The sequence below is a fragment of the Bufo bufo genome, chromosome 9, assembly GCF_905171765.1.
Source record: "Bufo bufo chromosome 9, aBufBuf1.1, whole genome shotgun sequence".
NCBI lineage: Eukaryota > Metazoa > Chordata > Amphibia > Anura > Bufonidae > Bufo > Bufo bufo.
This window is the reverse complement of record NC_053397.1, coordinates 186,123,520-186,134,366: the sequence shown is the minus strand read 5'-3', so window position 1 is coordinate 186,134,366 and position 10,847 is coordinate 186,123,520. Positions and strand designations below refer to the sequence as shown.

Below are 10,847 nucleotides of genomic sequence, written 5' to 3'. Positions count from 1 at the left end.
TGAAGAGGATTGCACTGTGGGTGAGGAGCGGCGGCTGGAGCAGGGGATGTAAGTTTTTTTTTAATTTATTTTAAGTTCTCTGTGGCATGGGGGCTCATATGGGGGGTTGCTGAGAGGCATGGGGACTCATATGGGGGGTTGCTGAGAGGCATGGGGGCTCATATGGGGGGTTGCTGAGAGGCATGGGGGCTCATATGGGGGGTTGCTGAGAGGCATGGGGGCTCATATGGGGGGTTGCTGAGAGGCATGGGGGGTTGCTGAGAGGCATGGGGGCTCATATGGGGGGTTGCTGAGAGGCATGGGGGCTCAAATGGGTGCTGATGAGAGGCAATGGGGCTCTTATCTGAGGTCTTATTGGGAGTCATTCACATTGGGGTCTGATCTTAGGTCTTATTGGGGTCTTATTAACATTATAATCTAATGAAGAATTTTTCTTTTTCTTCTTGTTCGCCTCTAAAACCTTAAGTGCGTCTTGTAGGGTGAAAATACGGTATTCCTTATTTACAGGATCAGGGATGGGTATCTAACTATTGAGGTTATGACCACTGGGACTCCCATCGATCCAAAAGGTCCTGTTGGCCCATCTGAATGGAGCAGGATGTTGAGCATGCATGCTGCCGGGCCATTAATTCTCCTTGGGACTACTGGAGATAGCCTAGTTACGGTACATCGCTTGGCAGTCCCATAGAGAATGAAGGCACATGCTCGTCCTGTTGCTCCACACAGACTTGAGGTTGTCTAGATGAGAACTTACCTTTTTTAATTAAAAAAAATCTAGTATTACTTTTCTTTGTCTTGTGCAGCCACCCACAGTATTATCGGTTGTACTTAATTTTTGGATTAGCCATACAAATGGACATGGAACTTATAGACATCGGTAGAGAAAAATCCAAAGAGTTGACACCTATCAGTACCAAGTTTAGGCTCATTGGCTCCCGTTCTCCGCCTTGTTCAGCCCTCATCTTGTACACGTTATATGTCTGTATCAGGAAGAACTAGTTTTAATGTTAGAAAAGGGCACATTATACAAGTCCATGCTCTGAATCATCTGCTTATATTTAAAATCTATTCCGTCAGGTTAATTTATTATGACAAGCCCATCTGAAAAGAGAATTGCTCATTCACCCTGAATTATAGCTTCCATTTAATTAATTTCCAAAAAGCCAGATTCATTTCCATTCACATGCTCTATTTAATTTGTTTTGTTATTAATTTTGTATTGTTCTCAATATTCCCTGATGCTATTGAAGTACCACTTATAAGGGCACTCTATAAATGATACTATGGTGCTAGCCGGTTTGTAATTTGCATGAAGGAAGTGGTGGGTTTATATACCTCCAGTATAGAGATGAGCGAATCGAGTCTACTGATTTTGAATTCGTCCCCAATTTTTTTAAAAATTAATTCTGGCAAACCGGTGTTTCCTAGCATTCCTTTCGTGTGAAGGGAGAGGGAGAAATCCATGGTAATTATCCGCATGTGTTACATGTGCCTTTATTGTGGATTTGCTGCAGATTTCGCCCTTTGAATTGCTAAGGGTAAAATCAGCTGTGGAAATTGACATGCTGCAGATTTAACGTACGAACTGCTTGTCAATTTACGCTGCAGATTTTTTTTTTTTTCCACGGCACTGGCATGAGATTTCTTTAAATCTTATTAACATTGCTGGTACTGTGAAATGCTGCATGCAGATCCCCAGCTTTTCAGTCCCCTGTGGAGCTAGTGCTGAGTCAAGCGAGCGTTGGATCATAGATCTGAAGATGCTTCGGTCTAAACTTCGTTTTAATGATTTCCAGAGATCAGTCTCTGTGCAACATTCAAATGTATGGGCTCCGCCGAGGTGAAAATCGTTATCTCCGAAGTCGCACAAGACTTCTTAAATAACTTTGGCTATCTATTCTATTGCTTGAAAACCATTTTAAAACTTGAATACAAAGTCTGCTTCGGTACCGGCTGGTACCTTCGTACCGAAGCCAACTTTTGGATTCAAGTTTTAAAATCAAGTCTAAAGTTATTCACCAAAGTCTCACGACTTCGGAGATGACTTATTTCCCTCACCGGAGCCCATACATTTGACTGCTGTACGGAGACGGATCTCTGTACAGCATTCAAACAACAACATCGGCAATCTCTCCTCTCCATACTGTGGAGGAGATCGCTGCATGTAAATCCTTCCCGACAGTCGCCTGCTAAGTTGAGCTATGTAAAGGGACCTTAAAGTTGGCCCATCTTGGACATGGTGGCATTTTGCTAGGATATGCCCCCAGTGTCTGATCTGTGCCAGTCCCACCTCTAAGACCCACAGCTATCCTTAGAATGGAGCCTGTTAAGTGCAGGAGGGTGCTCTGCGCATGCGCAGCCACCCTCCGGCTATTCTCGGCACTCCCGTTGAAATTAATGAACGGCTTGCTTGGCTATTTCTGGAAGTCCCATAGAAGTGAATGGCAAGCGCGGCCACCGCTCCATTCACTTCTATGGGGTAGACAGAAAAAGCTTAGCCAGAGCTCGGCTATTTTCGTCAGTCACATAGAAATGAGTGGAGGGCAGCCGCACATGCACAGTGCACCCTCTTGCACTTTGCGGGCTCCGTTCTAAATATAGAGGTGTGGCATATCCTAGTGATATGGGCCAACCCCTTTAAGGCACTGCCTGACACCTCTGATGGCAGATTATTGCCTTTAAGAACAAAATCCTTCTTCTTTCCCTTGACCTCTGCACATTGGATGATTGTCTCGAAATAATTTTCATTATAACATTTTTATAATGTCTATGGCCAGCTCTACAGCTGCACTGCTCTTTCTGCTTGGAACAAACTCTTATAAGGGATTAGAAGTAAAGATTCCAGTCGGTCCCAGTATACGTGATTAGTCAGGAGGGCTACATATGCCTTCCTGTAAATGGGTGTGTTCAGGAATAGAGCTGTGGCTTATTTATTTATTTTGCTGAAAATTAAGTTAATACTTTGCTTGTAGGTTATGGTTTCCATTTATTTATTTTTTTAATTGTGGGTTTTGATTTTTTTTTACTCATAGGGAAACATGGAAATCCTTAGGAGATTACAGCTGTCAACAGGCCATGCGAGATTACATTGAAACTGTGAAAAAGCTAGATCCAGACTGGAAACCAAAGGTGGGATTATAATTGTCATCGGGATACTGTCCTCTATAATACACAACCTCCGGCTGTGGGACTGCATGCGGTCTGTGATTACTTTCTGTGTGGCCTTAACCAGGAGGGGCAGATATAATGCATCGTTTTGGCTTTCCGTTTCTGAGATCCGTTCAGGGCTCTCACAAGCGGTCCAAAACGGATCAGTTTTGCCGTAATGCATTCTGAATGGATAAGGATCCGCTCAGAATGCATCAGTTTGCCTCCGTTCAGCCTCCATTCCGCTCTGGAGGCGGACACCAAAACGCTGCTTGTGAGGAGGAAAATGAGCTGACATTGTGTCGCTGTGCAGGTTAGGGTGGGGGGGGGGTTACACTCTTAAGTTTGTGCTTTGTGTATTAATGTGCCCAAGTAGGGTCTTTACTTGTTTATGTCAATATATATTTGATGTATGTCTACCCGTACGAATTGAATTTTTTTTAAAAATAAAAATTACTTGATTAAAAAAAAAAACGCTGCTTGCAGCGTTTTGGTGTCCGCCTGACGATGCGGGGGCAAACAGATCCGTCCTGACACACAATGTAAGTCAATGGGGGACGGATCCGTTTTCACTGACACAATATGGAACAAGGATCCGTCCCCATTGACTTTCAATGGTGTTCAAGAAGGATCAATTTTGGCTATGTTAAAGATAATACAAACGGATCCATTCTGAACGGATGCATGCGGTTGTATTATCTGAACGGATCCGTCCATGACAGATCCGCACAATACGCGAGTGTAAAAGTAGCCTTATATGTGTCATATGGTTTCTGGTATCTTGTGGCATACCTTGCGTCATAGATGGCCACAGCAGTGGGACAACTTGGTCTTCTTGCCAATGCATATCCTGATACCGGGAGGAACTGGAGCATGGCTGTAGTGCCCCTTTGTGTCCGCGTGTGTTTGTGTATGTATGAGTTTTTTTTTTTTACATGACCTAAAAATGGAGCCCGTTTTCTTGATTATAATTTAAAAAAAAATATATATATATATATATATATATATATATATATATATATATATATATATATATAATTTTTTTTTTTATATTAATTTGTGCAGGTCCCAGATTAAATTTTCTCTAATCGTCCAGAGCTGCATTTTGCAGGCTTCAGAACTGAAATCTCCCAGTGTTCTTTGCTGGATAAACACCTTTGCAGCGCAGTTTGGGGGGTATATACCAGGCATCCTGTTGCACAGAAACCTGATGAATGCCTTTTTATTCAGTGTGAGCGAAACCCAACATTAGACCTACCTTGTTCCATCGCTATTGCACTGCAATGGGTTCCCAATCACTTGAATAGGAGGGAGCTGTCCCATTGAAATGAATGGAACAGAATGAATGGAGATGTAATTACCCTTGTGCACTGCTGCAGTGTCGACGGTGAGGAGAACACAGCGCTCATACTTGCTGTAGACAACCCCTTTAAGCACTGCCAACCTTTCGTACCTTTTTTTTTTTTTTTTATTTAATTTTTTGGGGGTAAATTGTTGACGTGAAAAAGTGACATTGTAACGCAGATATGTCGTCATAATATGCAATTTTTTTTTAGTTTCCTAGAAGTGTATTAAAACCTCAGTAAATATACCCCTATGATTGACTTGCAAGCTGAATGTGTACCGTAGATGTATGCACCTATAGGTCTGCCACTGACACTGTACTGCACCTTTCACGTCTTTTGTGGGGTCTTCTTATATTGCAAAGCATAGTCGAATGTTCTTTTCAAAAAGGGCAAAAAAAAGTCACGCAGTCACATTCAGGCCTGGTGTGTGAGGACCAGAATCTCTGGAGATGCTTCAGCGCTTTGTGGCCATCAAGAATCCTCACAAACGTAATCATAAGGCCTCGTTTCAGTGTCCGTTTGATGTCCATGGCAAATCCGTCTGGGTTTCATCTGTGAAGAATCCATGTGTCCATTTTTTGCCCTCCGTGTGCCATCCGTATTCCACTGCTAATTACCAGAGCATCTCCTGCCAATCATCTGTGAGACACTGACAGAACATGGATGCCCCCCGTGTTGTCAGTGGTATTTCACGGACTTCCATAGACTTCAATGGACGTGTTTGGTCCTCATCACAGACCAAAGTAGTGCGTGTCTCTGTGCTTTTTCATGGTCAGTGGAAAGCCAAATACCAAAAACAAACACCTTAAAATCGCTGAGTATGTGCGATGTATGACCATGAGGAGCCATCACGACAGTCCTAGGCAGTGTTCAACCCTCCTCATCTGAAAGCATTATAGAATAATCTGTGTATCATCCACATGCAGTAAAACAAAAATTCCCGATTTACAGAGTGCTCAGTACAGAAAGATTTCAGGCCCTCCTGGCCTTTTGTTATCTTAAGGAAAGCCTTGTGCCTGAGTAAAGTGGATTGGAACGTGTCCGGCTGTGTTATCCTCTCAGTCTGTACAGTCGGTGGCTTTCCCAGTAATCCTGCTCTTAGATCTGTAATTATTTCTGTAACTGCAGTTCCACTTGTATCCACTAGATGTTGCTCTTACACCAGACAAAATTGAAAATGTGCAGATCCCGCAGGGCATGTATATCTTGGGGTACACAGCAAATATGTTTTTTGTGATATGAGCACCTCTTGTGAAGTGCTTCACATGTGTCTGTATAGTGCGACAATTGTCACTTCACTTTGTGCTGTAATGCAGAAATTACTGCCTATGTAAGTATTCCCCAAACATGTTGTTGAGACAAATAACCTGTAGGGGGCAGTAGAATCTTTTTTTTTTTTTTTCTTTTTTTTTTTCTTCTTAAATATCCTCTCTTCTGCTAGAGTTTTGTTTTTATGTTTTGGGATTAGATTTTTACATTTTTGTCGTCGTTCCAAGATGCCAACAAATATATTTCAGATCAGATTTTTAGACTCAACAGTCTGGTATCTATTGGTGGGATGAAACCTGCAGGTCTCTCGCCAGTCAGTAGGGTGAAGGGGTTGCGATGCACCAGCTGCGGTGCTTCATTGTGTTCACAGGCACAGCGGCTGTGCCTGGTATTGCAGATCAGTCCTGTTTAAGCAGGGCCGTTTAATTATACCAATCAATGGGGGCCCCCCCAACGATCATACATTGATAGGTGATCAATATCTTCCTTGTAGTGAAACTCCAGTTCCGTAAATCAAACGGTTTTACAGTTCGCTTCTCAGCATCTGATGACAGAGCTAGTTACTACCAGAAAATGTTGAGAGTTGGCAGATGATACGGTCAAGATTTTGGAGTAAATGGAGTTAAAAAGTGGCGTAGGTTGACACCTTTTAGGTTTTGAGTGTTCCCTCGACTAGTCTGCAATGAGGGGTTACTTAATGAGAAAGGGGGCGCAACCTGAGATGCAACGTTTTGTGCCACAATTCTGGTGTAAAATTCTGTCTCAAACTAAGCCAGCCATTAGTTGGCATAGTTAGGCCTTATTCAGACGCGTGCTGTCTGTGTTCTTCAAGGATTTTAATGTGTTTGTTCACACATCCGTGATTTTATACTACGGACGCATGCCCTATTTATGTCCACGTTTATGGACCCATCGGGCTGGCGATATTCTATGTTTTTTTTTTTTTTTGGTTTTTATAAAATTCTTACATAGTCTTCAACAATCCAATTAATTTTGTTTTACACTAAAAACAGTATATATACAACTTGCATATTTCTTCCCACCCACCCTTTACCCGCTGCCTATGGTTCTTGAAAAACATGTTCACCACCCTGATGGCATCCGTGTTTCGTCCATGTTTCATGGATCATTGCTAGGCGATGCTTTGGAAATAAATTTTCAACGTATCCTCGTCCATGCGATGTGGATGACTCACGGATGGCAAAAAAGACACCGGGCAAAATGTAGATCCTTCCCGGACGAACCACCGACCATGTTCTCACGAATGTGCGATTGTGTCTATACCCGCACCAGATTTATCATCCATCCTTAACCCCTGTAATAAACTGGGTGCAGATCTAGGCAGCCATCTATAGGATAAGTAAATTTGCCCTATGTTAGAGCATTGCTTTCATGTTTGGAAGGTCCGCAGTTTACAGTGACCATGTATCAGTAATCTCAGCATAAAATTAAAAAGGGTTTTCCAAGACCTTACTACTGATGACCTATCCTCTAGATGGGTAACAAGTACCTAATCAGTGGGAGTCCAACAACTGGGACTCTTGGCGGTCAGCTGTTTGAGAAGGCACCAGCGCTCACAGTAGCGCTGTGGTTTTCTCTCTACTCGCCAAGCACAGTGCAGTACGTTGTATAGCGGCTGTGCTTGGTATCGCAGATCAGACCTATTCACTATAATGGGGCTGAGCTGCGCCTAGGGGAAGCTGAGAGAAGGCCGTGGCGCTACTGCCTTCTCATCGAAGGTCCCGGTTGTCTGACCCCCACTGATCAGATACAGAGGACCCGATGCAACCGCCATATTATACGTCTATACTTTATTGTAATCCGCAGTGTAGGATACAGTGCAGATGATGCACACAGTGCCATAGCTTTCGGACAAATTATAGACCCAGAATGGACATGTGTGGAGCTAAATCCAGACAAGCCAGTCTGTGGTGTGCATCCATATTGATGTCCATATAGCCACCATACAGCTTTCTATAGATTAACATTAGATCTCTTGCTTCAGCCAGAACAGAGGATTAATCTATGGCTGGATCGTCAAACTGATTAAAAAGTCATTACATGCAATCACTGATTAACCTTCTGTAGAGGAGGAGAACACGTAGTGACGTCAGAGGATAGGAGCAGGGCCAGAAATGAGAGATTTGATGAAGTACACGTTTACACACAGTAACAGGACTGGAAAAAATCCCCAGAGCCAGGTAGTCATCGCTGCTAGAAATCCGCTTCTGGCGGGGTGCGACTCTGGGTTATATTTATTGGGGTTATTGTTTGGCCACCAAAAAACGTTAAATCTGCACCTGTCGTGGTGAAAGTGATCCACTAGGAGGATGGTTAGCCGAATGTGCTGTATATTTATAAAACAGGTTGCAGTTGTAGCCTGTAAATATGACGTCGCATCGGTCTGCCTGAGAGCTGCAGACACAAAGATAGATTTTAAGTAAGACTAGGAGTTGCTTTATTAGTTGTTTACTTTAGATAGATGGATCAATACAAAATGATGGTCCTTTTTAAAGTGGTTGGCCCATCTGGGACATTGATGGCATATCACTAGGATATGACATCAGTGTCTGATAGGAGTGGGTCCCAGAGTTGCACCTATCTCCAGATCAGTGTCTTTTTATTTTTTATTTTTTTTCATTTTATATATAATACACTGCTCAAAAAAATAAAGGGAACACTTAAACAACACAATGTAACTCCAAGTCAATCACACTTCTGTGAAATCAAACTGTCCACTTAGGAAGCAACACTGAGTGACAATCAATTTCACATGCTGTTGTGCAAATGGGATAGACAACAGGTGGAAATTATAGGCAATTAGCAAGACACCCCCCAATGGTTGACCACAGACCACTTCTCAGTTCCTATGCTTCCTGGCTGATATTTTGGTCACTTTTGAATGCTGGCGGTGCTTTCACTCTAGTGGTAGCATGAGACGGAGTCTACAACCCACACAAGTGGCTCAGGTAGTGCAGCTTATCCAGGATGGCACATCAATGCAAGCTGTGGCAAGAAGGTTTGCTGTGTCTGTCAGCGTAGTGTCCAGAGCATGGAGGCACTACCAGGAGACAGGCCAGTACATCAGGAGACGTGGCGGAGGCCGTAGGAGGGCAACAACCCAGCAGCATGACCGCTACCTCCGCCTTTGTGCAAGGAGGAACAGGAGGAGCACTGCCAGAGCCCTGCAAAATGACCTCCAGCAGGCCACAAATGTGCATGTGTCTGCTCAAACGGTCAGAAACAGACTCCATGAGGGTGATATGAGGGCCCGACGTCCACAGGTCCATGCCGGACGTTTGGCATTTGCCTGAGAACACCAAGATTGGCAAATTCGCCACTGGCATCCTGTGCTCTTCACAGATGAAAGCAGGTTCACACTGAGCACATGTGACAGACGTGACAGAGTCTTGAGACGCCGTGGAGAACGTTCTGCTGCCTGCAACATCCCCCAGCATGACCGGTTTGGCATCGGGTCAGTAATGGTATGGGGTGGCATTTCTTTGGAGGGCTGCACAGCCCCCCATGTGCTCGCCAGAGGTACCCTGACTGCCATTAGGTACCGAGATGAGATCCTCAGACCCCTTGTGAGACCATGTGCTGGTGCGGTTGGCCCTGGGTTCCTCCTAATGCAAGACAATGCTAGACCTCATGTGGCTGGAGTGTGTCAGCAGTTCCTGCAAGACGAAGGCATTGATGCTATGGACTGGCCCGCCCGTTCCCCAGACCTGAATCCAATTGAGCACATCTGGGACATCATGTCTCGCTCTATCCACCAACGTCACGTTGCACCACAGACTGTCCAGGAGTTGGCAGATGCTTTAGTCCAGGTCTGGGAGGAGATCCCTCAGGAGACCGTCCGCGACCTCATCAGGAGCATGCACAGGCGTTGTAGGGAGGTCATACAGGCACGTGGAGGCCACACACACTACTGAGACTCATTTTGACTTGTTTTAAGGACATTACATCAAAGTTGGATCAGCCTGTAGTGTGTTTTTCCACTTTAATTTTGAGTGTGACTCCAAATCCAGACCTCCATGGGTTGAAAAATTTGATTTCCATTTTTTTATTTTTGTGTGATTTTGTTGTCGGCACATTCAACTATGTAAAGAACAAAGTATTTCAGAAGAATATTTAATTAACTCAGATCTAGGATGTGTTATTTTTGTGTTCCCTTTATTTTTTTGAGCAGTGTATTGTATTATAGGAGGACCCCACATGGTTGTCTGCTCCAAGGCCAGATCCCTTTTAAGTATTTAAAAAAAAAAAAAAAAAAGTTTGAGTAGAGCAAATGTGCTATGCCCGTGGACATTTTAGAGAAAACTTCCAGTGCTGTCGCCGTCCTAATTTTGGATTCTCCTAAAAATAATAATAATAAAATAATATATTTATATAATAATAATTTAGATATGGAATAGATACATCCTCAATTTCCCAAATACACCGTAGTATAAGATATAACGAGAGGTTATTGAGGGCACCGTCCTCCCACCTGAGATATCAAGGAACACAGCCCTGGCCTCCTCCGACCATCCAAGAAAACTGGGTGCGAAGATTAAGCAAGATGCAATTGAAAGCAAGATTGAAAAGATGTATCGCACTCGCCATCCGTGTTCACGCTTCTTTATTGGTAATTGCAGAGTTACATTTAGGGGCAGACTCACATGGAGTATCAGTAAACAGCGATGGCCGTTTCGCGGTGCGACCGCTTCCTCCGGCTGTTTAATCCACTCTGAGAATCGTGTGTGCGCTGACCTATACCGTAGTATAAGGCCTCTTGCACATGGCTGTTGTGGGTCCGTTCCGTGCATTGGGGACCGCAATTCGCGGTCCTCAATGCTTGGGCAATGTCTGTGCGGCGGCCGGGACGGACGAGACCCATTCAACTTGAATGGGTCTGTGATCTGTCCGCACCGCGAAAAAATATAATAAGTTCTATTTTTTTTTGCGGTGCGGAGGGACAGACATAAACACCATGGAAGCACTCCGTAGTGCTTCCGTGGGGTTCTGTTCCGTGCTTCCGTTCTCCACCCCTGTGATTGCGGACCCATTCAAGGGTTTGCATCCGTGATGCGGAGTGCACAC

The 10,847-nt window shown here is 44.0% G+C and overlaps 1 protein-coding gene across 1 annotated transcript in view; it reads left to right on the top strand.

Annotated features, from left to right (window-relative positions):
• Positions 1-10,847, top strand: part of ACBD6 (acyl-CoA binding domain containing 6) — a 98,945-nt gene that overhangs the window by 22,398 nt on the left and 65,700 nt on the right. The window contains exon 3 of the mRNA XM_040408229.1: positions 3,033-3,129. Coding sequence (XP_040264163.1) covers positions 3,033-3,129 — 97 coding nt within the window. The remainder of the gene's footprint in view (positions 1-3,032; positions 3,130-10,847) is intronic.